The sequence below is a fragment of the Equus caballus genome, chromosome 8 (assembly GCF_041296265.1).
Source record: "Equus caballus isolate H_3958 breed thoroughbred chromosome 8, TB-T2T, whole genome shotgun sequence".
In the NCBI taxonomy this organism is placed as follows: domain Eukaryota; kingdom Metazoa; phylum Chordata; class Mammalia; order Perissodactyla; family Equidae; genus Equus; species Equus caballus.
In genome coordinates this window covers 63,845,159-63,872,111 of record NC_091691.1, presented here as the reverse complement: position 1 = coordinate 63,872,111, position 26,953 = coordinate 63,845,159, and the positions used below count along the sequence as shown (strand labels likewise).

General features: G+C 40.1%; 1 protein-coding gene across 4 annotated transcripts in view; it reads right to left on the bottom strand.

Annotated features, from left to right (window-relative positions):
- The window catches only part of MAPRE2 (microtubule associated protein RP/EB family member 2), a 146,783-nt gene that overhangs the window by 88,297 nt on the left and 31,533 nt on the right, over window positions 1-26,953 (bottom strand). Inside the window, exon 1 of one of the 4 annotated variants that reach the window (XM_001915940.6) lies at window positions 5,472-7,450. The exons of the other annotated variants lie outside the window; for them this stretch is intronic. Within the exon in view, the coding sequence (XP_001915975.4) occupies window positions 5,472-5,827 (356 nt within the window). The 5' untranslated portion in view covers window positions 5,828-7,450. Of the gene's footprint in view, window positions 1-5,471; window positions 7,451-26,953 lie in introns of those variants that run through there. 4 annotated transcript variants of the gene reach the window in all.

Below are 26,953 nucleotides of genomic sequence, written 5' to 3'. Positions count from 1 at the left end.
TTCTCTCAACATAATATAAATACCAAGGGCCAAAAACACCAAGATAAACAATCAGAATTTTAAAATGAGCTAAAAAACAAAGTTCGTCTGATACCAATGGGATGTATGTAGAGCGTTATAAAAGAGCTGCTGGAATAGTGCTTAAGATATTAGTTGAATATGACATATCCAGTTTAGCATTACAGGGGCTGATAGCTGAAAGACAGCCTAAAGTCAGGAAGAATGAAACTATTCTAGCATATATATTCTAACATATTTCATTGTAGGGGGGAAAGATGCATTTCACAGGAGAGGAAAAAATCAATTTTTCCTTTAAAATAAAATTGACAAAATTCAAAAGTAAACAAAATCCACACAATGTTGGTTAAACTCTCAGTCCACTCCATAGCCTGCCATCAAGGTGATCACCTTCCAGCTACAGGAGGAACTTGTACTGGAGCCATATGGAGGGTTCTGAGCAGTTCCATCGGAGTCATGTCTGTATGTTTTACGGCATTAAACGATTCAGGAGGATCCTTAACAATGAAGTACCAGACACACTGCATCTGAGTTTGGAAGGATCAGAAAAGTGTAAGTGCTATACACTAGCCACCCCTTGAAGTTAGACTGCTAACTATGATGTGGGCATCTGACCTAAGTACCAGTCCTATTATGGGATGAAGCTGTGTTGATTGCTTCCACCCAGGGAAAGATGCCTTGAGCCAGGGAACATCTGTCTACCTTGTCTGGAGCCCTACATCAGGGCTGAAGACTTCTCTCTCTCATGGCGAATTATTCTCTAGTACTTCTGGATCCTGCAGGCTGGGGCACTGGAGGACTCCGTTTTCCGTTCGACTCTCATTTCAAAACAGGAGATCAATGCCAACATGCACTCTGTTTTCATTATGCTGTTTTTCAATGTACTGAGCTTTCAATGGCTTTCCATTGTCAAGTTCTGACCACCCTGCCTGCCTTTCAATGCTCCTGCCTTATTTTCCACCATGCACAACATGCACCTTGCCAGCCAATGAAAATTCTGATTCTAAAGCCTACACTCTTCTCACCAAAATGTTTGGTCTCCTACACTGTCTTTTAGCTTCCTACAGCATACTGGCCTTGAGGGTATCTTTTTCTACTTTAAGTCACTGTAGGCCCAGGAAATGCAAACCAATTTGGATATCAGATCAAGCCAAATATTCACAACAAGGTAAATCTGTTACAAAAGAGCGGCTCACACCTCTAACTTTGCTAGAACTCAAGGTCCTTGAAGGGACATCTAGCAGGCAGCCTGGCCAGATTTATACTCTCAAGTATTTGTCAAATTAATTCTCCAAACCAAATGGAATATTTAGATTAGTCCCAGTATCTCCCCCTCCAATAATCTAACGGATTATTTACTGCAGCTTCAAGAGGTCCCTGTAAATACAGAAAAGATACCGCATATGGAAATCAACCTCCTAAATTCAGAGGACCATCTCAAACCACTGTTGTGCTGAGACAATGCCCTGTGAACAGACAAGACCAGTGACAACCACTGCTGAGCAGGGGTGAGCCTCTCACCAAGGGCACCCGGAACCATCCCTTTAACGGAAGCTCTGACAAAGGACTCTGAAAAGAAGTTCAAAATTGAGCATCTAATAATCAAAGCATCAAGTGATCCCTCAATTTTTAGAAGTACTAAGAAAAATATTAAGGGCAAAAATCACTATTTTCAAAAACCTATGATAGTGGCAAACCCCGATGACACTAATACACACACAATGCAGACACATAAAGCTAGACTTTTGCTGTCTGCAGCCACTGTTTTGGGGAATACGATCTGAAATCTACATTCAGCTTTAAGTGAGCCATGTTACAATAACTTCTATTAAATGGAACACACTTTCACAACTCTATCTTTTATACACACACACGATATATTTTGTTTTCCCTAACAAGAGCTCATTTTTCAAAATTGGCAAAGTTGGATGTCAGAGTCAATGTTTTAGGCTTAAGTTTTCGTTTTGCCTTTCTCTGCAGTCCATTTCCTGGGGCCAAGTAATTTTTTTAAAGTATTCGGAAACATATGCTACTGTAGTTGCATGTTCAAACACTCATGTGGAAATAGTCCTCTGGACTTATACATTCATTCTTAAAAGCCTAGAGTATGCAAACAAAGATGGGGTGGGCAGAGGGCCAGTTAATAAATCTCATTTCCCACTAGCATCTGCAAGAAACAGAGCTATAGGGAGTAGCCTCTCCAGGGAGACCAGAGCACGACTCGTTCGCTCTGTGAATTAAACAGTGTCACCTCACACGGCCCACACTACATTTATTTTTAAGCAGCTCTTAAAATATATGGATTTCTAGTGCTCATAAATGCAACGAGGAAGCTAGGACTGAGAAGGCAATCACACAGTAGTGGACGTGAGGCGTGGAAACACATCCACAGGGCTCTGCAGAGCCATTATTTTGCACTTGCTCTTTTCAGCTGAAATTACTAATGGAGGGGTAATTTCCTAAAGGAAACTTGCTCTTCTAATCACAGTGCACGTTGGTTTCAATAATGATTTACCTCTCATTCTAGTCCATGCTGTGAAAATGGGTTCTGTTTACACCAAGAGATACCTGGGTTAGGATATCTGAGTCATGAACCATATCTGACCCTTATTTATAAACAATCTGGTGCAAATGTTGTGACAATAATCTCTCCTGCTGGGAAGAGTGACTGCCTGCCCACTGTCAGTGCTAGAGAGCCCTGTCTTGTTCTCCAGGTGTCGTCTCCTGCACTCACCTGTGCTACCAGCCAGGTGACGGTGTTCTTGTCCTCGAGCTCTTTAAAGAGTCTCTTTTCAGCAATAACACCATTCTTATATTTACAAAGCTCTTTTAAGAAATTCTTTGTTTTGAACGTCTGAAGATAATGTCACAAAAACTCTAAGAATGCAATGGGATATCCTTATATATAATAAGCAAATGTAGAAAATAAAGCCAAAGATGAAGGACCTGCTGGGGGCCTACCTAGAAGTCAGTAAAGGAAGCAGGAAGAGAGTTCCCTCTGATGGTTCCAGCGCGCTGGCCTTAGCAAGGCCCTCCGTGGGACCCTACAGAACTCTCAGGCACACCTCGTTGTTCAGGGCTATATAGAACCTACAGCCAAAGTAAAATTTTTATTTGGTTAAATCTCTACTCTGACTTTCAATGCCTTCCAAGTTTCCTCAGCAATTAAATGACAATATTATTCCAGCCTCAGGATGCCAAAATAATTATGGAACACTTCCTGGACAGAAAAACGTGTCACATTTTTCCTTCCCCTATGCCCCTCCAAAAAAATCAATGGTAGTTATACGACATTGGTCATCCACTCTGAAAGAAAAGCAGACCAAGGGAAACATCGAGTGCGCCCGTCTGCCTGTGCACCCTTTGTATAATACAATACAAATGCAATTCGGGAGGCTTCCTTCTTCATTTAACCTATGACATCTGTCACTACAAAGTCCAGTAATCCTATTATATAAAATACAAATGCAATGATGCTCTTAGGGTCTTAAGAATTTGTCCAGTCAGATCTTCATTCAAATTCAGTTTTGTTTTTTACATATTCTCAGGTACCATTTTAGGGACTCAGAAAGCAAAATGAAAATAATCCAGGAAATGGAAATAACTTGAATTAAAAAGGTAAATAAACTTTTATTTTAAAGCAGTAACTTATTACCAAAAGGTAGCATTCAACCTTTCTGCCAAGTGATTTTCCATTGCTATTTCAAGTTAGTTCATATGAGTAATAAAACCCAACAAGGCAACTTCCTTTGGCCCATAGTAAAATTTGAACTCTTTCTTAAAAGAACTGCTACCTACCTGGCAGGGAATAAATCATTTAGGAAATGAGGGCTTCACACTTATACCTATAAGAACAGTTTAAATAAGCGAGGTTTAAAAACAACTCAGGATTTTTGTTTTGATAATTCTACCTTAGGCTTTGGAATGTTCACAGAGAAAGGGGGAGGAGTAAGGGAGAGAAGGGGCCCAACTTTCCAATCACAGGGGTCTCTAAAAAGAGAGTCGCAGAAGTTGTGGGCCAATTTCAGTTTATATTAAGAGAATAAGAAGCACTTGGAATCACAAGGATGCCATGTCAACATATTAGCTGGAACCATAAGGCATGAGATTTTGGTGACCTCATGGGCACAGCCAAAATTAACTCCAAGTATTTATATTACTGCCAGAGATGACAGGGCAAAGGTTGCTTACAATTTTTTTTTTGAGTCAGTAAATAGCGTGTTTTTTTGATCAGAGAGAGGAAGTGGGGTACTTTTGGTCCTATTTTATAATATGCAACATTTTTACACACAGAATATTCTACCCATAACACCATCTAAATGTTTAGATGAAGTCCTAAAAAAGAAAAAAAGTGATTTCCTGTTGCTCTCTAGCTGAGAGGATGCACTTTAGAGGTATGTGCGGTCTGCCTCAAAGCAAAAGCATTGTTGGTGGTTATCAAGGTAATATTTAAAAATAACTACCCCAGTACAAAAGAACTTCAGAGGAAATATGAGTGAAGCTATCAGTCTCCCTTCAAGTCTGGCCCTGAGCTTCATTAATAGACTCTAGCTGCATTCTCCATTACATTGTTATCCTTATCAAACAATGCAAACAATTTTAATGAGCTTATCTCCGAGAACATATTGCCAGATATGCTAATGTAAAAATGATGCCAACCGTACAGGCCAACTCATTAATCAAAAGGTTCACAATACAATGACCAAGATCAATCCCATCCTCAAAGAGACCTCAGCAAAATACCAAGAATTACCTTCTTACTGTAAATAAGGGAGGGCGGGCTCCCCCACCCATGCGGAGGCCACAAACTCCTAAGAAAATGCAAAACGACGCCCAGTTTTTTTTCAGGTCCCTTGCAGTCCAGTCTCTTTCTAATAATCCTTGGGTTCCATGGAGAAAATTTTGGTGAATGTCTGACACCATGACCTCTGCTGTCAATCCTTGCACCAATCAGCGAGCAGAATTCTTACAAAGCTCCATCAATCTGGCGGTTTAACATCACAGACTGCAGCTTAATCTAGAGGATTCCATCTTTCCTGCACACACACCAGGGCAAGCGCAAACATTTTTCTCGCCATCCTCCTGTTCCCTGCCTTTAGGCACAACCTACCTAATGGTTCCTTTAAAATCTAAAAGGGAAGGAGGAAAGGAAGTGCTACAGCCTGTCTCCCTTTGGAGAGGGGGAAAAATCGCCTGCATCTTTATAAATGTGGAAGGAAAGAGATGGAGGGAGACCCTTGGCAGGCAGCAAACCTATTCACAAAACGCTTTCCATCTGCAGTGGTGAAGCCTCAATGCATACCCAACGTGACACATGGAAATAGCAAATAATCACAAACGCACGTCTGCACCGCTCCGGGGGCAGTGTCTGCTCCATTATATAACGGGCGGATTTCCGCGCGCCCCCGCCGCGGTCCCCCGCCCGCCGCCGCTCCCGGTGCCAGCCCCATTACCTGTAGGAACGCTCCCCGCGCACTGTGTGCTTCCGGAAAGGAATGATGGTCCCGTTATCCTGGATGATGTCGTTGTTGTTCTCGCCATTTGGGGACAGGGTTTGGGTCGGACCAGGCATTGGCGCACTCCCGAGGAAGGGAACAAACCACTGGGGGCTGGCTGGGGAGGAAGGTGGCTGCGTCTCGTCTTCCCGCTCGCCCGCTCCTCGCGCAGACCGCGCCTGCCGCCTGCTCGCTCGCTCGCTCGCTTCTCCCCGCTCCGGCTCCCGCCCCGCCCTCCTGCGTCCCGCCCTCCCGGCTGCTGACGTCAAAGCGCCGGCAGCAGCACCCGGGTCACGTGGCCGGCCCGTCACCATAGCAACCCGCTAACTCATCACCTCGCCTCAATCCGCACAGGGCCGCGGCATGACCACGCCAGCAGCTCCAGGCAGGCACCCGGGCAGGCCTACATCTGGCATGTAAAACCCCAGGCCACCCCCAGCCCCCCTCGCAGCCTCGCCTGGTCTGAAAACCAGCTCTTCCTCTAACCATTTCCTTTCCGACCCGTGCTCCAACTGCAGCTGTGTACACAAAAGAACGATTCAGGCAGAGGGGTGTGAGAGACCCTTTAACTCCTTCAATACCAAGTTCTTAGGCCATTAAAATTAAACTCGGTCCGGTTTCTGAAAAATATAAAAAGTCCTGGTGGCCTGCTCCCAGAAAATGTATTAGGCGAAAGGGTTACAGTTTCCAGCTTTCTTCCCCAGTCTCCAAACAGCACCAACCTCGTCCCCAAAAGGAGCCCCAAACCTGAAAACCTAAGAGGAAGCTGTATTTCCTTCCAATCAATGTAGCCTTTACTTTAATACTGTCAAGATTAAAGATTGCAAATTAAGAGATTTATTGCACAAAAGAATCCCCAAAGAGGGTTTTTTAAAAAGATAACCACCATTTTAGAACATCATGGTTCCCCAGGACCTCCCAATTCAAATTCTTATATCCTGATACAGATAATTGACTCTTTGCCATTTATTTTATTTTCGTTTGAAATAAACAAGCAAACACCCAATTTAGTATTTGGAAGCTCTCAACGTTCTATTTGTTCTATATCATGGCAATGCAGTTGTCAAATACATTGGCTATGAGACAGGTACTGTTATTATTATCCCTGTTTTAAAGATGAGTAAACTAGCAAGATTAAGTAACTTGCTCAGGATCACACAGCATGAAGTGGTGAACTGGAACTTCAAAATGACAATGTGATTGCACAGTGATCTATATTTAATGTAAGCCTAATAAATATTATAGATCAAGGTAAGAATCAAGTATTTTATGTATGCTCTCAACATGACCACTGTGAAAAGACAGCTGTTAACAGAATTGCTAGTACTGGGCAAGGTCTATGGATTAGATTATAAACTCTGAACAGACCCCAGATGTGTCCAGTGCTTTCCTCCAGAGAGAAGAGAGTTTGAAGGATTCTCTGCTTATTAAAAGTAGTCTCTGACCTTTTGTGGGGTGGTGGGAAGAAAAGAAGAATTGGGGCATAAAAGACACAGCATAAATATATGTAGCACAAAGTATGAGGCTATGGCCCACCCCTACACATCACTGTGTGGTTTATCAGCTGTATCATTTTGTGATACAGATATTAAAAACAAGTAAAAACTTTGTCATTCCTGACAATTTGCCAGCATATCTCCCTAGTAAGAAGTTATTTCTGGCATCAAGCTTCTAGAATTAGAATCAAATGGTTTACAACCCAGATGGTAATGATAATCTCAAACGACGGGGCTTTTTTCTTTTTTTCCTATTTTATACTGTCCTTTTGGGCTATAATTTTATTTTCTGTTTCTCCAGTGAATTCACAGTGTACAAATTGATTCCGTCATCTATATCTTAGCTTACATGAGGCTTTTTCTCATACAATAAGGATCCAGCTCTGACCTAAGACTGACAAGGTACACAGATAAATATATCTGAGACACACCACGCCTCCCATTGCACAATGAGCTAAAAGGGTTTGAGAGTGTAGTCATTGCTACAAAGATCCATGTTTCCTCTTTCTATTTCTGTTACTGGACCCACGGTCGTCAGTTTCCTTACTGATTCGTTCTGTTTCACGAAAGCTTCCGCTTTCTTTGGGGACAGTCTGAAGTTGAAAGCCACAGTCTACAAATCAAATATTTAATGTTTTCAGAGTACACCCTCTCATTTTGGATTCTTCATCTTACTTTTCCGTGATCCCATGTTTAAGTCATATCTTAGACATAATTGCTGTTATCGTGGGGACTAAATTTGTCAGAATTTGAATGTGTAGCTCATTGGCTATACCAACTAATTTTGTGGAGAAAATATTCCTACTGTTTTGAGCCTGCTCATAAAGGAGAGGACGATGGCCAAGAATTTGGGTTGATGGGCTAAAAGGGGCGGGGTAGTGAGCCAGGTGAGGGAGGTATCTAAGGGCCCTTGTAAATCTACCTCTACGGACCGCTCTGAACCACATTACTATAAAGGGACCCAGAGAGCTCCAGAGACCTGTGATTACCCTCCGAGATGCTGGGGTAACAGGGGTAATAATTTGAAAATATTAAACAGATGTGTTTTCATTCCTCTCGCCATAAATCAGGTTACCCGGCAGCCATTCTCCAGTTTAGCCCTAGAGAGAAGGGGCGGGCAAATTCCACTTGGGGAAGGCGGATGCTAGGATATAGAGAAAGTGCAGAAAAGGCAGGAAGAGGGAGGGGGGAGTCTACCCTTTCCAAACCCAACTGGGTGTAGAAAGAAGGGGATGAACGTAGGAAAAGGCAGGATCTCCCATCTCCAGGTCCCCAAAGGGAGACGTTAGAGAGGCTTTGTCTTTGTTCTCAGAAGGGGCTTTCTTTTGTCTCATTTCCCATTTGAGACTCTGGGAAAAGACCGCCTTAAAGATTGTCTCCCTGACACCTCCCTCCCCAAACAAGATGCAGCCCGATGGCAGTGAAGACTAAAATCGGTGGCCTGGTATGGTTAGGCAGAGAGGCTGGGGAGAAGGCTGGACATCTAAAGACCGAATATTCACCCAAGAGATGTTATTCAAAGTCTAAACTGGAAGAGGCTGTAATACTGTGAACTGGCAAGTTGAAAACCCTTTGTTCTCCCCACCCCTCAGCAGGGTGAGGAGAATCACATAGCTCATTTAGAAAAAAAAACTAAGCTAAAATGTTCTAGTACCTCCGACTGTGGATTAAGGTTTTGTCTTATGTATGCAGGTATATCTAAAATAAAGTATAGGCATCGCCAGCTGCCCCATGGAGAAGTATCATGATTAAAATTGGGGCTCTGGAGTCAGGCAGACCTGGGTCGTCAGCTAGGTTTCACCACCTGCTGGCTGTGTGACTCTAGCAAGTGGCTTTGCATCTCTAAGATTTAGTGTCCTCATCTGTGAAGTAGGTGTAATAATACAGATTTCATAGTGTTGCTGTGAAGATTAAATTATATAATATACTTAAAGCAGTTAACAGTTACTCAGGGTCTGACAGATAGCAAATGCTCTCTAGTGGTGGATGTTATTCTTAAGCAACATGTTAGGTGTATCCTAAAATGTTTATTCATTCTCTGGACACTTATAACTGGACTTCTTGTGTACTGGCAGCTGATAAACAAGAAGAAACGTCCCAGGCTCTGTCCTCAAGGAACTCATAGGGTTGTGGGTGAGCAAGATAAAAAATACCAGCAATTTTGGTACAACATAATGCTGTAATAATGGTACCACATAGGGTGATATGGGACCATAGAAGATGAGCACCTAATTCACATGAAAATTAGGAAGTAGGTCTGAAAAGTTTCCCCAAGGAGCTATTACCTAAGCCTTGGATGAGTAATAATTATGCCCTTTTTTCTTCATTTCCTATGTGCTACACAGAATATAAGATCTCTTAGGGCAGAGGCTTCACCTGTTTGTACGCTGCTATATCTGCAGTTCCTAGAATAGGACCTGGCAGGTAGTAGACACTAGATGAATATGTAATAAATTCATTTACTCAACAAATACCTGATCTGATTTTCACAACAACCCTAATGACAAAATTGAAGCTCAAAGAAGAAAAGCAACTTGTCTATGACTGGCTTTTGGGTTTTCTTGGCTCAAAAGTTCACATGCTCATCTATTAGGCTGTCTTGTCATTTAAAAGGGGAATGGTAGTAGAGAGACAAGATAAAGGGCTTTTCAAGCAGATACACTTAGGTTCAGAGGTAGGAAAGACTGTGATGCCTCTGGGAGACAGCAAGTTGTTTAGTATGGACTGAGAACAGAGTACACAATGGCAGGAGATAGGGCAAGGACCAGGGGCAGAAAGGCACTATGGCCAAGCTAAAGAGGTCGACCTTAATTCTGAAGGTGTTTTGGAACCAGGAAGTGCTTTAGGGAGGGAAATTAATGGTGAAATTTGCAGATCAAGAAGGTCTGATGCTGGCAGTAGTACAGAGGATATACCGGAGAAGATTCAAATGAATCAGTGATGAAAGCCTAAACTAAGACAGAAGCCAAGGGGTTGTAAAAGAAAGCACAGATTGGAGATATTCAGAGGGTGTAACCGTTAGGATTTGCTGACTAACGGGATGTGAGCACGGATGCTGATGGGGGTTAAGTATCAGTAGTAAAGGAGAAAGAGACATTTCAAATGAATCCCAAGTTTATGGCTTGGGTGACCAAGTGGATAATGGTATCATTTATCAAGCTAGGAAATACAGAATGAATTGCTCTTCTGGAAGAAATGTTCTCAATGTGTTTTGGATATAGAGGAGTTACCTATAGGACATCCTAGTGGTGACAATGAGTGGTCCCTGGGCTTCACACATAGTGGGTGTTCATTAAGTATTTGTTGAATAAAGGAATATGTGGTCTTTGAACGTATGTTTGACTCAGAGACATATAAGATTTGGAGGAAAATATTTCCAGGTGATAACTGAAGCTGTGGGTGTTGATGTTCTCACTCAGGGAGAAAGAGAAGGCCTGGGATGGAACTTTTGAAAAGCTGAATGATAAAAGAGAAGACTGCAAAAAGAGACTGTGAAAGATTTTTCCTGATGGGGCAAATCACCAGAGGGAGTGCTCTCACCAGGCCCAGGGGAGAAACAGGTATCAGAGAGGAGGGAGAGGTCTCTAGGACCAAACGTCACGGAAAGTTTGAATCAGATAAGGGCAGAGGAGTGTTTACCAGGTTTGATAAGATGCTCTCCAAGATATTTTTTAAGAGGTTGGATTTCAGATTAGCCCCATCGATGATTACTGGAGAAAATAAAGAAATCTTCAATAAGTAGAGAAAGCTGCAATTCTTTGCAAAATCACTAATATTCTGACTTAACAAAGATATTGAAGGAAAGAGGAGATATTAAATCGAGGGTCATATATATCGTATCAGCAACCAACCAGAATCAACAAGTATTTGCAGTAAAAAGCTCCCAGCAATATTGGAGGGGGGCAATATGTTAATGAGCACCTGCTAGGCACCACATGAACTGATCCTACCTCTGAGCCCCATTCTAGTGGGGTCAAGACCTATCCCCGCCAAAGAAAAAAAAAGTTCAAATATTTAAAATGCATGTTTGGAAAGCAGGATTTCTAAGGCGGACCCAGAGGACACAGAGCCATGAGAGCAAAAAGCAAAAAAGGAAACAAGCAGCAGTCCCAGCACGCTGTTCAATCAAGGAAGACGGAACTGGGCTCCAACCCAGATCTTAATTTTCAGAGTTCCTAGGTTATAGCACAATCCCGTTTCTCTTGAGACTTAGGCCAGCAAGCACTGATAATTGCTTATTGGCAGAAGTCATTGTCTCTCTCCTTCTCCAATACATGAGGTTCATCTAGAATAGGGATTTTGCATTGCCTTGGGTTTGAGACATGCAAAATACAATAGCAGAGAAGATATGAAATCATTAGCCAGGAATGGAGGTTGATCCTGATTTCATCCCACAAGCACCTACTCATCACAAATGCCTTTTCCATGTTAGAGTGTGTTCACTGAAGCTGATAATCGCTGCTGTCAAAGGCATTCACAGCTGTCACAGCACCTTCAGTGGAGGCTTCCTTAGATTGTTATCACCTCTGAATGCAGACAGAAGATTCCACTTAGCAGTCACCATTGCTGCCCTGGGACAAGTAATTTCTCCTGTGTGTATGTCCTAGGATATTTTCAAGTGGGGAATGGCAGGGACATGTTATCAATCAATGGATTAAAATATGCTCCACACTCAAAATGATAGCAGTGAATAAATATGCCATTGGCCAGCCAGCCAGTGGCGCTGGCCCTGTAATCACATTGGTGGCATAGAAATGTATTTGAGAATGATCCTTGCTCACACTCTAACCTGGAGTCATAGAAGATTTTATTAGTTCTTCCTTAGATCTGATGAGAATTTTATGATATGTGTATGCCTCCTGGCTTTTAGTAATATCATTTTATTTAAGAAAAATTGGTGCATGTTTTCCCCCAGATGAGGACAGCCCTTTTCAAAGCCAGCCTAAACAGGTGTTCTCCTCCAGGACTGACTTCTGAGATTCGTTGTCTTTGCAGATTATTTATCGACCACATTTATAGTTATGCTGGTATGTTCACAAGGCAGAATTTTGTAAGCCTCCTGCCTATTTGCAAGTAAAATAGCAAGGTTTCCTTAATGTCAAAGCACTGAACACACAATTGCCGAAGATAAGATTTCTCTGTGTGTTGGAATGTTCTAATTTTCTTTTTCTTGAATTTCCTCAAGGTTGGACTTAATTTTGTGGAATAACTCATAAAACATGATGGGAATGCAATTTAAAAACACTTGCAATGCATTGTGATTTCTGTAATCATTCAATCAAATCTGTGCAATGTGAGGTTTCAGTCTATTCAATAAAAATTTGCTTTTGAATTATACCATCTGGTTAAATTTAAGAGCTTTAAATATGTTTTCTATAAAAATACAATGTGATAAATGTTATAATTGAAGAATGTATTAAGTATCACAGGAATACAGGGACTAAAGTAATCATGCCTGGGGAAAATAGGAAAAGCTTCCCCAAGGCTTGTATTAGGGCCAATCATGCGTTCAACAAAAATCTGAGCACCTACTATGTGCTAGGAACAATTCTAGGCATTGGGGATGCAGAAATTAACAAACGACAAAATTCCCAGCCTTCATGGAACTTACACTAGAGTATATGAGCGGGCGTGTTGTGGAGTACGAGAGTTGGATATGAGATCAGATAGATCGCTGAGGGACCAGCATGGACAGGACTTTGAATGGCCATGGTAAAGACTTGGGCGTGGAACCACGGTTAGAAACCATTAATTTGTAGTAGTGTCTGTTGGTACAGACGTGAAATTTTCTTTAACAATGACATTAATAGCTATAGCAACATCTAACGTCTGAGTACTTTTTATGGGCCAAGTGCTACGCTTTAATTGAATAGGTATTTTAATCCTCACAGAAACTTATGAGGAAGGGGTGATTTTTAAATCCTGTTTGTCAGAGGGGTTAACGAGTTAAATCACTTAGCCTGATCACTAGCCAGGAAGTGGCAAAGCTGGGCATGAACACACATGCCAGGTGTCAAAAGCCGTCATTCTTACTCACTAACTCAGCCTGCCTTCCACTAGGCTCTGATAAAACCTGGGCACGAGAATACAGAATTTAGGGTTGGGGAGTAGCAGGGATGAGATGGCAGAAGGACACAGAGGCAAGAGAACATAGATTCTGGAAGGCAATTTACCTAGGCAGCAAGGAGGTAAAGCCAGGAGGAGGCTGGAGGCAGAGAGAATGAGTTAGGGCTGGAGACTACACAGGACAGCAGGATCCCTGGTGGTGAGGGACTGGAGGAAGAGGACCACGGGAGTTGTAAATTACAGTCAAGGAAAAGGGAGGGGGGGGAGGGAGGAAGAGATACCAGGGCTTGGGGTTAGCAGTATATGTGATTGAGAGAGGAAAATAATTTTCTTATCTTTATTTATAGTGATTAACTTTTTTTCTGAGTAAACCTTAACTAGCAATGTCCATTTCTTTGCTATCTTCTGGAGGAGAGAGGAGACCGCAGGCATTTTTTTGGTATGTGTTTTCAAAGTTAAAATCTGCTTTCGTTTTCACTATGCCAAGACTGTGATAGTTCAACCATCCAGCTATAGACTTGCCTATTTGAACGCTCTCACTGAAATGTGTCCATGCCCAAGTTTATGAAATTCCTTTATTTCCTTCCCCTATTTCCACGTTTAAGTAAAACACAACTTGTTGAGCTGACTGGGTAGGACAACTGAAAAGGGACAAAAGGCATCTTGGGCTCAATTGGGTGACAAGGGAGATGAAGAAACTCTAGGTATCATGAACAAATAAATAATTTCCCAGAAGACTCAGAAGGTTTCAAGAAACAGTTTCCTCAGGGCTCCTAAAAGTCAACTAACCCATTGGGATTTATTTCTGATTTTGATATTAAAAAGTCCAAAGTGAGAAGAGACTCTTTAATATAAATACAAAGCCAAGGGCATGGTTGGGGGAACAGTAGTCATAACAGGTACCAGTGGCCTCCAGAGTTTCAGATCCACTTAGTACCCAGGCCACCAATGGCAACCAGAGACATGAGGAGGGAGGGGCTTTCTGATCCTGGGGCTTGTGTGGAGTCTGGCGAGCATGGCTACAGAGCTACGGCTCACACATGGCTCCTCTTCAGCATGTCAAGGGAACATGAGGCCAGCAGCTGGGAAGCAGTGTGAGTAATGGATGAGAAATCCCAATTTCTGACCTCATCCAAATAACATTTTTAAAAAGAAAATTAAAGAAGCTTACTTCATTAAAAAAGAAAAAAAGAATGCAACTGGAAATCATGAAGTAAGACTAAGTTTCCGTCAGCAATGTTTTAATTAGAGCTTATATTTTATTTACCCGAGAGCTTATAATGCCAAGTATCTTTAGGTCCTCAATTCACATTCACTGAACACCTACAGAACATGAAACATGAGGGGTCCATCTACAGAGTACAGCACACAAAAACAAAGGGTCACCTTCAAGTAGCTTCAATTTAATTTCTGTATGAAAGAATCAGACCCCTAGGAAATTCAAAGGGATCTTAGTCTTAACATCATAGGGAGCCACAATGAGTTAATAGTTAGCTGATAGAGCTAGAATCAATCCTTGGGATTAACTCCCCTACACAGCCTGCCTTTCATATCCTTCCCCAAGCCCCCATTTCCATACTCTTCAGGGAGGATCTTATCAGCCTTCAAGGATGCAATGGGATCATTACAAATGGGAAGTAATGGCATGCAGTGCAAAGAGCATGTCTAGTGAATTATTATTTTTGCCTTCCCCTCCTTCTTCTGGGAACTATTCCTTCAAACCTTGTAATTCTAGTAGAACTTGCCAATTATAATATTCCATCCTCCTGGTCCTAAGGATTGGTTCAGAGTTAGGCAAGTGACCCAAGCCAGGCCATTTAGAATATTTTTCTAGGATTTTTAAAAATTAGAGCTGCAATGTGTGTGAGTGCGCACGTGCGCGTGCATGTGTGTGTGTGTTTGGAAGCAGAGGGAGGTGGTATCCTCCTTATTGATGGTAGCACTTTAGAATTAAGAAAATATAGTATAAATTGTTAGGCAAGAAAAAGAAATAAAAGGCATCTAAATCTGAAGGGAAGAAGTTAAACTGTAACTATTAGCAGATGACATATTATATATAGAAAACCCCAAAAACTCCACCAAAAAACTGTTGGCACTAATAAATGAATTCAGTAAAGTTACAGGATACAAAAGCAATACACAAAAATTTGTTGTGTTTCTACACTAATAACTATCAGAAAGAGAAATTAAGAAAGTAATCCCATTTACAATTGCATCAAAAAGAATAAAATACCTAGGAATAAATTTAACCAAGGAAGTGAAAGGTCTGTACACTGAAAATTATAAGACATTGATGAAGGAAATTGGAGAAGACACAAATAAATGGAAAGATATTCCATGTACATGGATTGGAAGAATTAATATTGTTAAAATCTCCATATCACCCAAAGCTATTACCTATAGATGAAATGCAATCCCTATCAAAATTCCAATGGCATTTTTCATAGAAAACAAACAATCCTAAAATTTGTGTGGAACCATGAAAGACCCTGAATAGCCCAAGCAATCTTGAGAAAGAAGAACAAAACTGGAGGCATAATGCTTCCTGATTTCAAAGTACTTTATAAAGCTATAGTAATCAAAACAATATGGTATTGGCATAAAAACAGACACACAGATCAATGGAACAGAGTAGAGAGCCCAGAAATAAACCCACACATATATGGTCAATTAGTTTTTGACAAGGGAGCCAAGAATATACGATAGGGAAAGGACAGTCTTCAATAAATGGTGTTGGGAAAACAGGACAGCCACATGCAAAAGAATGAAACTGGACCACTATCTTACACCATACATGAAAATTAACTCAAAATGGATCAAAGACTTGAACATAAGACCTGAAACCATAAAACTCCTAGAAGGGAAAATAGGTGGTAACCTCCTTGACATCAGTCTTGGTGATGATTTTTTGGATTTGACACCAAAAGCAAAGGAAACAAAAGCAAAAACAAAGTGGGACTGCAAACTAAAGGGCTTCTGCACGGCAAAGGAAACAATCAATCAGGTTCCTGCTTTGTCCTCTGGGGCCATAATTTTTGACACTCTTCCTTTCTGGAGGGTGGATCTATTTCTCCTCCTCTTGAATCTGGGCAGGCTCTGTGGCAGCTCTGAGCAATAGATTTTGGTAAAAATTATGCCAACAAGCGCCTAACCTAGACCTTACAGTGACTGGCAGCTTCTGCCTCAGTCTCTTGGAAGCCAGCTGCCCTGTAAGAAGTTCAACTACCCTGGGACCACCATGCTGTGGGAAGTACGAGCCATGTAAAGAGGGCCCAGAACGGGAGACATGGGGAGGAGAGAGGGTGAAAGAGGGAGGAGGTGAACTTACAGAGTTCCAAGTCTCCAAATACGTGACTGGTGAAGCATTCTGCAGCCCCGCCCACCAGAGCTGAGGGTGAGCCGCTGTGTGGATCAGAGAAGAATTGCCTAGCCAAGACATTCCTGAATTCCTGATCCACAAAACCATGAGCCATATAGCAAAATGGTTATTTTAACTTGATGAGTTTTGGGGTAGCCTGTTATGCAGTAATAGATAACAACGACACCCCATTGGTTATCTATTGCTGCATAATGAATCACCCCAAAGCTTAGTGGGTTAAAACAACAGCGATCATTTTATTCTCTCTCATTATTCTGGAGGCTGGCTGGGCTCAGCCAGGTGGTTGTTCCTTATGATCTCACACAGTTGTAATTAGAAGATGGCTAACTACTGAAGTCATCTTCATGGCACAGCTTTGTCAGTCTCACAGCTGGTGGTTGAGGCTGCCTTTTGGTTGGGACCTCAGCTGGGGCTCTGGTGATAGAACACCTACACACACTCTCCACGTGGACTGGGCTCTTGCACAGCAGCTGGATCCCAAAGCACTGTCATCCCTAAAGAGCAGGCAGAAGGGCATGGCAGTTTTAAAATCTAGTCTTAGTTATAAAGCATAACTTCTGTCATACTTTGCTGGTCAAGGCAACCAAAAAATCCACTCAGATTCAAGGGGAAGGGATATTGTCTCCACTGATATTCTAAATGGGAGGAATGTCAGTACCACACTGTAAGAGAAACACATGGGATGGAGCTATTGTGGTGGCCATCTTTGGAACATACATTCTGCCACACCCACCCCGCTCTACCTTCTTACTCCCCATTTCTTCAGTGTGGGGTTGTTAAAGCAGGAATCCAAGAGAAGAAAAGAATCAGTGCTCAAGGCTTGAGTTTCAAAATAGTCTTTGAAGCCCATGACAGAATAAATTGAAGAAAATTTTATGAGCTTCAAAAGTCTGATTTTCAAGTATCAAAAGCTTAAGATCCTTGAATGATTCAGAACCTAAAGTTCATGTTATAAGCCACAAGACTAATGACTAATTGGAGACTATTGAGGGTAAGGGCTTGTTGAGCGTCCCTGACAAGACCCCAGGCCCACTTGGTATTTTGTGAGTAACGGGAACCTGTCCATTTTTATACCTGGAAGCCTGAGGGATGGCAAAACCACGCGGAGTTTCCTGAATCACCGTGGCACAGAATAGGAGGGAAAGACGTAGGTGAAGGGTTTAGGGTGACACTGATTTTTCTGCAGAACTGCTAAATATTTCAGGGGAGTGGGAGGAGAACACACCTGACCCCATATGGTAGTGACAGAAACATCAGCAGAAAATAGGCCTCTACTGCTGACCGAGCCAGTTTTCCTGAGGGAGGGTTGCCATGAGAGCAACTCAAAAAAATCAGATCTCCATTCAGGTTTCCAGAAGCACCTTGTAAAAATGTGGTGTGGTGTCTGTAGTCAGCATTGCATTCTCTCACTTACTGAATAAGCAGACCAGAGGCAGAAGCAGAAATTAGGTTGGCACCATTGGTTTGGACAATACACAGTGCATTTAGCGAGAAAGCTTCCCCCTATTTGTTCCCTCCCTTTCCATGTTTCCTGCTTGAACTGAACCCAGATCTAGCACTCAGTTTTGACTCCACAGAATCTTTTTTTTTTTGTTTGTTTTGTTTTGTTTTGTTTTAGCTTTATTTTGTATATATTTTAACTATATATATATTTTTTATTAATGTTATGATAGATTACAAGCTTGTGAGACTTCAGTTGTACATTTTTGTTAGTCATGTTGTGGGTACACCACTTCCCCCTTCGTACCCTCCCCCCACCCCCCCTTTTCCCTGGTAACCACCGATCAGATCTCCTTCTCAATATACTAATTTCCACCTATGAGTGACTCCACAGAATCTTTGTCCTTCCCCGTGTCTCTCTGATTCGGTCACCACACCTGTTCATTTCACAAGGTGACATGTAGGTCCCTCCCTTTCCTCTCCTGCTCCTAACACCCTACTGCAGACATAGTACCCCATGCCTAGACATAGAGATAACTTTCCTCCCTTCTTTTTCAAAAGTCTTCAGCGGTCCCCTATCACTTTCAGGATAAAAATTGCAAGTTTTGCTTTTCGCATTCAAGGCCCTTCACAACCTAAGTACCATTAGAAACATATACCCCACCACCTATAGTAAGGGTGGGATTTAACTTGGTTACCTAGTTCTGCCTCCTGCTATCACCATAAGAAAAGACTTCGTCTATATGTAATAAGCAGAGAGAAGAGCCTGTAAACTTTCCCATTTGGAATCCCTGACAAATGTTCTTGTAGAAATAGATTCTTCCATTCGATGGTTGTATTGGGCTATGTTCAGTGGGACTGCCAGACCTCTAAGCTGCTATCTGAAAATGACTTCAGCTGCTTCATTAGAAAGCTAGGAAGAGGCTATTAGTCAAATGAATTATGAGGCAAATGTAACAATATCTGAGTTGTACTTCTCCTTAGACTCCCTGTCCATCCAGGACGTCCGGGACCAGGAGAGAGAGCCAGGACGTTCAGCCACCACCATTCTCATCTTCACAACTGCTCTGACTAATCAGATTATATCATTAAAGTCAGAATCACTGTTTTCAGCAAATTAAAATATCAGCTTAAAAGTTCCTAGGCAATATCGCTTGGAAGAAGTAAAGAACCAGAGCATTGCTATTTCCTACTGCTGGTTAGAATGTTCAAAGTTTGGCAGAGGGTAAGTTCTGAGGCTGGACGACAAGGCTAAAAAAAGTTTCTCTGGCTGGTCACTTCCATTTGGACACAACTTGCTGAACAGCAGCCTCACATTCTGCACGCAAAACACTCGACTCTGGGTAAAATAAATCATATCATGAGTGGCCTCCTCCCTCATTCACAATACTTGAGAAGAGTTCCTGAAGCTTGGACACAGTGCTGTGGAGGTGAGCCAATAAACTTCACAGCAGTTCTGAGACAGCTGCAAATCCATGCTTATGTCATGCATTGTACAAATACTATATAAAGGATACGACATTCAGATCAAGAGAAGAAAGATGGCTTTGCTAGTGCTAATCAAGATGAGAAGCTTGATTTCACTAAAAAGGCAAGAATAATCCCCTGTTTCCTAATTATGCAATTCTAAAATGTATAGTTAATCTTTATTACTTTTTGTGTGTGTGTGAGGAAGATCGGCCCTGAGCTAACATCTGTTGCCAGTCTTCCTCTTTCTGCTTGAGGAAGACTGTTGCTGAGCTGACATCTGTGCCAGTCTTCTTTTATTTTATGTGGGATGCTGCCACAGTGTTCCTTGACGAGTGGTGCTAGGTCTGTGCCTGGGATCTGAACCTGTAAACCCTGGGCCACTGAAGTGGAAGCATGCGAACTTGACCGCTACACCACCGGGCCGGCCCCTATATTACTTTTCTTATTTTATTTTGTCCACTCCCCCTCCTCCAAGCAAAATAATCATTTACTTCTATCCTTTAAAATTATCGCTCTAGTCATTCAACATGGAGGAAAAAAACCAACATCAAGCCAAACCAAAAAGAATTTGTCAGTCCTCTCTGAGTTTTCCATATTGATTTTACCCCAGGAAAGACAATGTCCTATGCAATGTGAGATGTTGCTGTCCCTAACATTTTCTGCAGTATAAAGGAAAATACTAAATTTACAGAAAAGATCTTTTTCTGATTCCCCTTGAACATCAGGCAAATGTGAGAGCCAAATTTTCTGCATGATTTTACGCATGATTGTAATTCTCTCCAAAATGGGAAATGGAGGTTAAGTGAACTTTTGGATCCTGTCCCATGGATCTTAGAAAGTTTTATTAATCTCAAGATTCTTGTTTCCATTTGCTAAAGAAAAGCAAGTTATATAGCTATTGGTAGAATTGAAATATACAAATATTTATTTGCATAAAATGGTTTGTTCGACTGCAGTCTGAAAAAAATGGCATTTATAGTCAAAAGGCTTTCAGCAAATAATTGCAACGGCTATTCCATGAGTGAGGGATGATGTCAGGGTGCCAATGAAAGGAAGAGGGACCCAGAGAGCTCAGAATTTATGAAGGGGTTTGAAAAGATCTCTATTCTTCCCAAGCTTCAAGTCAGCAGTTTAAAAACCTTTAGTAAATAGGATGAAGACTGGGAAGTTGCTAAAATCCCAGCTCATGGTAGCAGAGAGAATTAGAAGCTCACTGAAAACTCAAATATTCAGAGCCCTAGAACTGTGAGTGCTTCTAATGCAATAAAACCTGGGTGCTTCCCTCAGTTTCCCCCGACACAAATCAAATCATTAAAAGATATGTGACAGAGCTGGGATACATTATTAGCTCAAAGCATCAATTCTTTGCCATTTATATGAAGATTTTGACCAAAAAGTGATGTTGTTTAACCGATTTTTACTGTGGCGTATGGAAGTTTAGTGCAATATCTTTGACATTTATGATTAAATAAAACATATTTAGGTTATCACATTCTTATTATGACAAATATTTGACCATATCACAAATTTTGCCTAATAAAATGACTATATCTTCACTTCTCAACTAGACTGAAGAGATTCTACTAGGTAAGAAACAGCAAGACATTAGTAAATTTAAAAATAAATATATCATCCTAGGTATCATTTTTGTCAGTAGCGTCAGTTTAGATTACCTCAATGAGTCTGAGAATATTACACATCTTTGCTTTATTTCCTCTTTTCTTTTTAGAACGCATGCTGTTCAAATATCTACCCAACTACCAAATTCTATCAATTCTTCTCGAATTGCTTCAGTTTGTGTTTTCACCAAATTCACATCACCTGATATGTAGATGAATGAAAACTTCCAAAAGATTTTATGTCCATGCTCTCCTTTGCTTCCAATCCATTTTATACATGAATAATTTACTACTTGTAATTTGTAAATGTAATATGCACATGTTAAGAATCTGACAACTACAGAATGTGTAATATTAAAAGCAAACATCTCTTAGTACTATCTCTAACCACAGTCCTTTAAAAAAACACAAAAGAACAAAATTTCTGTTTTTAGTTCTTCAGGGGTTACAATTGTATCTCTAAAAATTCAGATATAGTCTATTCTTGATTTATCAACATGGTATCTATTTTTCTACTATGAAAGAAATTCCACATACTTCTATTACTTCTCACCTCCCCTGTCAATTATTGGTAGTATTTTAAATTATTCTAGTGGTTACTTTTACAACTTGAAGTAACATTCTTAAAGTTATATTTCTTAACTCATTCCAAGGCACATTACCTATTGACACCATTATGTTTCTTCTCAAACTTCCCTGCTTTTAATTTGCCGGGTTTTACCATTATGTGTCCTTTATCCTTTATATTTACATTATGTAACTATAACTGTATGATGTTATACATGTATGATATATAAATATTATATGTATATATGTATATGTTATATATGTATAATATGACTGTAGTTAAGTATTCCCTTTCCTACCATAGATTGCTTCTAAACTTGAAATCTAGTAAATGGCATTTACAATTATGTAATTTCTTATTCTCTTCAAAAATCAAGTTGTATTACCTTCCAAAGAGACAGAAATATAAGCTTTTCATTAAATCTTGCAATCAGAAGAATATTCTGACAAAAGCATCAAGGTCAAATGGATTCTCTTTTTTCACATGCTATTAATTGTTCAAAAGTACACCTCATTTTAAGATTAAACTTGAATCTTAACATATATGTTTGACGTATGTGTATCTATATCTCTTACATCTATATAGTTTGTTTTTCCCAGAGCTATCAACTACTTTTTTGACAGAAGAAACATACCATCATGGTATGATTTTAAAAAACTCAGACTTTAGATCTAAATATATGTAATAGAATCTGACTTTTCCCCCCAAGACATTCTTCATGGAACCCACTATCTAATTTGGACCAGTTGCTTTGATATTACTGCTGGCATCCTGATAGTTCTTATAATTGGACTCTTCCACTAGTTCTTTGGTTTTTGGGTTGTCTTTTTTTTCTTTTATATTTTCCTGAAGTATATCTTCAGTTACTTTTTGAGAGGCAAGAGAGAAAGTTTATGCTTTTTCATGTCAGAAAATGTCTATTTGCTCTCATATTTTATTGATGGTTGGGCTGAGTATAGAACCATAGCTCCAAAATCACTTCCCTCAGAACTTAGAAAGCATGGCTCCTGTCTCCCAGCCTCCAGCACTGACTATCAAAGTTTATGCCGTTCAGGTGATCACTCTTCTGTGTGTAATCTCACTGTCTGGCCTTCCACTTGAGAAGCTCTAAGATATGTTACCCTGAAATTTCACCAAAATGGGTTCAGGTTTTTTAATTAATCCTACTCAACATTCAGTGATCTCTTTTAATCTGAGTCTTTATGTTTGTATTTCTTTCTCTCTAATGTCTTTGTCTTTTCCTTTAAAGAATCCTCTTAGTGTCGGAAGTTCGAGATCATTCTTCCCTACCTCTAATATTTTTCTCATATTTTCCATCTTCTCCTCTTTTGCTCTATACTCTGGAATACTCTTTAGCCACATTCAGTAAGTCCTTTTTTGAGTTTTAATTTGATAATTACATTTTTAATTTGTAAGAACGCATGTTTCCTAACTGCTTCTTATCCACAATGACTTATTTTTTGGGAAGGGGCTAGAGGAGTTTAATGGAAGAGCTATTTTTTGTACTATCAAAAGCATAGTGATTGGATTTCTTATTTCCTTTTATTCTCTAAATTGTTTCATGTAGATTATAATTCTCCGAATTATTTCATCTTATATTTTTTTCATTTTTCTTTTGTTCTTTTTTAACTAGAAATATAATCCTATGCCCTTTCCATCTTCTATAAGTTTGTCAATTTCTGGTTCCCATTCATGTTTCCAGAACCGCCATAGATTTGTTCTTCTAAAGTTTGGTTATTATTTGAATTGAAGATCTGGAAAGAAGGGAAGCAAAACTTCTCTGTGTGTTTAGACTACCATCTTAAAACAAAACATTAATTTTTCTGGAGAGTATTTACATCATGTTCAGTATTTCCTATTATCTAAAAATATAAAGTTTAAATAACTTAGTCTGGTAATTGAGGCTCAGCACAGTTAGACCCCAGCTCATCTTTCTCCCTTAATCCCCCATTAGTCACATTAAAGAGTCAGTCATCCCTCTACCCCCTTGAGATGGTCTCTGCTCTGTTCCTTGTACCTCTGACTGGTGCCTGGAATGTCCTTTTCCTCCTTTTCACCTACCTGTACTTTTACAAAGGTAGGCTCAGCTTAAAGTGCATCTCTTCTGAAGCCTCTATGACCATCCTAGGACACCCAAAAATCTGTATTATTTAAAAACACTTATCGAGTCCCATCCAGGTAAAGGATTCTATTCTTCATGCCAGCAATGTCAATTTTTCCAACAAAAATTCTCCTCTACCATTTTCACCTTGAAATCCAAGATAATTTTACCAAAGTAGAATTAAAATTTAATAGCTTCATGTTTTGATATCTTACCATATAGTAAAAATATCAAAGTTTTGATGAGATGCAGCTTTTTAAAAAAAAGTAGTGTGTCTGAGCCAGGCAACTTTTGTTACATATTGTTTTCTTTCTTTCTTTCTTTCTTTCTTTCTTTCTTTCTTTCTTTCTTTCTTTCTCTCTCTCTCTCTTTCTTTCTCTCTCTCTCTCTCTCTCTCTTTCTTTCTTTCTTCTTTTTTGGTGAGGAAGATTGGCCCTAGGCTAACATTTGTTCAATCTTCCTCTATTTTGTATGTCGGATGCCGCCACAGCGTGGCTTGATGAACGATGTGTAGGTCCATGCCTGGATCCGAACCCATGAACCCCAGGCCAAAGCAGAGTGTGCAAACTTAAACACTATACCACTGGGCTGGCCCCATATATTGTTTTCTTGAATAGGAGGCAAGAGTGGTTGGATACTCTCGTTTCAAGGGACCTTTATAGAATTCATTACTCCTGGTTGGAGGCAATATCATTACACAGTGTTCCAGGCACTCAATTCATATTTTTTGACAAAGCAAGAAAAATTTTTCTCTAAGCCCAGCACTGGAAAAGGATGCTAATGGTTCAGTCCAGCTTATAAACCAAAGTAATGTTGTATGAGTGGCATTACTTCACACAGGTCTGAAACACTGCACTCTCCAAGAGCAAAAATAAAGTTAGAGACACAAGAATCCTATGAGAGAAACTCTGCCAAGTAGATATTATACAGCCTAGTCATCGCCTCGAGAAATCACAGCAGAAGAACACATCAGTGTTTTCAAACACCAGGTCCAATAAAGGCTTAACACCGCACCCCAAAGATGGAGTATGATGTATTGGAAAATAAAATATCCTCAGAGCCTAGAATTTAGTCCTCTAGGGAGGCACTCTGAGGCTTCTCTTGACCTTTACTGTTCATTTTCCCTTATGTAGTTTCATATTAACCTGATAACCTTAAGTTTATTCGCATTCCTTTCTTGAAGACTGAAACATGACTAACTTCAGACTAGAGACAAACTTAGTGCATGAATTTTAAGCTGAATGATATTTGAGATAAGGGATGCTGAAAATCTGTGTCATCCATACTACAAGTCACTGGGCAACCTGATGCCATTTTATAGACTATACAGCATTCAAGAAGCATATATTAAGTGTCTAATGTCTGGGGCACATAATTAAGTGCCTAATTAAAATAGAATGCATAATCTATTGCTCTTGAGAATATCATGTTTTGGAAGTCAAAGATTATATATGTGACACTAACAACGAACTAGCAGAAAGACAAATCAAGAATAAAATCCCGTTTACACTTGCCACAAAAAGAGTACCTAGGAATAAATTTAACCAAGGAGGTAAAAAGACTCATACAGGGGCCGGCTCCGTGGCCGAGTGGTTAAGTTTGTGCGCTCTGCTGCAGCAGCCCAGGGTTCAGATCCTGGGCGCAGACATGGCACCTCTTGTCAGGCCACGTTGAGGCGATGTCCCACATCCCACAACTAGAAGGACCTGCAACTAAGATATACAACTATGTACAGGGGGGTTTGGGGAGATAAAGCAGAAAAAAAAAAAGACTCATACACTGAAAGCTCTAAGATATTGTAGAAAGACATTGAAGAAGGCAAAGAAATGGAAAGATATTCTGTGCTCATGGATTGGAATAATTAACCTAGTTAAAGTGTCCATATTACCTAAAGCAATCTACAGATTCAGTGCAATCCCAATCAGAATCCCAATAACATTCTTCGTAGAAATAGAACAAAGAATCCTAAAATTTATACGGAATAACAAAAGACCCCAAATAGCCAAAGCCATCCTGAGAAAAAAGAACAAAGCTGCAAGCATCACAATCTCTGATTTTGAAATATAGTACAAAGCTATAGTAATCAAAACAGTATGGTACTGGCAGAAAAACAGACACACAGATCAATGAAACAGAATTGAGAGCCCAGAAATAAACCCACATATCTATGGACAGCTAATTTTTGACAAAGGAGCCAAAAACTTACAATGGAGAAATGAAAGTATCTTCAATAAACGGTGTTAGGAAAACTAGACAGCCACATGTGAAAAAATGAAAGTAGACCAAAACTAAAAACTAAATTAACAAACCAAAATAAAAATTAACTCAAAATGGATTAAAGATTTGAATGTAAGACCTGAAACCATAAAACTCCTAGAAGAAAATATAGGCAGTACACTCTTTGACACCAGTCTTAGCAGTATCTTTGTCAATATGTCTCCTTAGGCAAGGGAAACAAGAGAAAAGAAACAAATAGGACTACATCAAACTGAAAAGCTTCTGCACAGCAAAGGAAACCATCAACAGTAAAAAAACACAACCTACCAATTGAGAGGAGATACTTGCAAATCATATATCCAATAAGTGGTTAATATCCAAAATATATAAAGAACTCATATAACTCAACAACAACAACAAAAAACAACCCGATCGAAAAACGGACAGAGCATCCGAACAGATATTATTCCAAAGAAGATATACAGATGGCCAACAGGCACATGAAAAGATATTCCTCATCCTTAATTATTAGGGAAATGCAAATCAAAACTACAATGAGGTATATCACCTCACGCCTATCAGAATGGGTATTATTAAAAAGATTAGAAATAATTGTTGGAGAGGATGTGGAGAAAAGGGAACCCTCCTACGCTGCTAGTGGGAATGTAAACTGCTATAGCTACTATGGAAAACACTATGGAGATTCCTCAAAAAATTAAAAATAGAAATACCATATGATCCAGCAATTCCACTTCTGGGAATTTATCCAAAGAAAATGAAAATACTAATTTGAGAAGATTCATACACCCCTCTGTTCACTGCAGCATTATTCACAATGGCCAAGACTTGGAAGCAACCTAAGTTCCCATGATGGATAAATGGATAAAGAAGGTGTGGTACATATATATAATGGAATACTACCCAGCCATAAGAAAGATGAAATCTTACCATTTGTGACAACATGGATGGACTTTGAGGGTATTATGTTAAGTGAAATAAGTCAGACGGAGAAAGACAATTACTGTATAACTTCACTCATGTGGAAGAAAACCAAACACACACATAGATATGGAGAACAGATTGA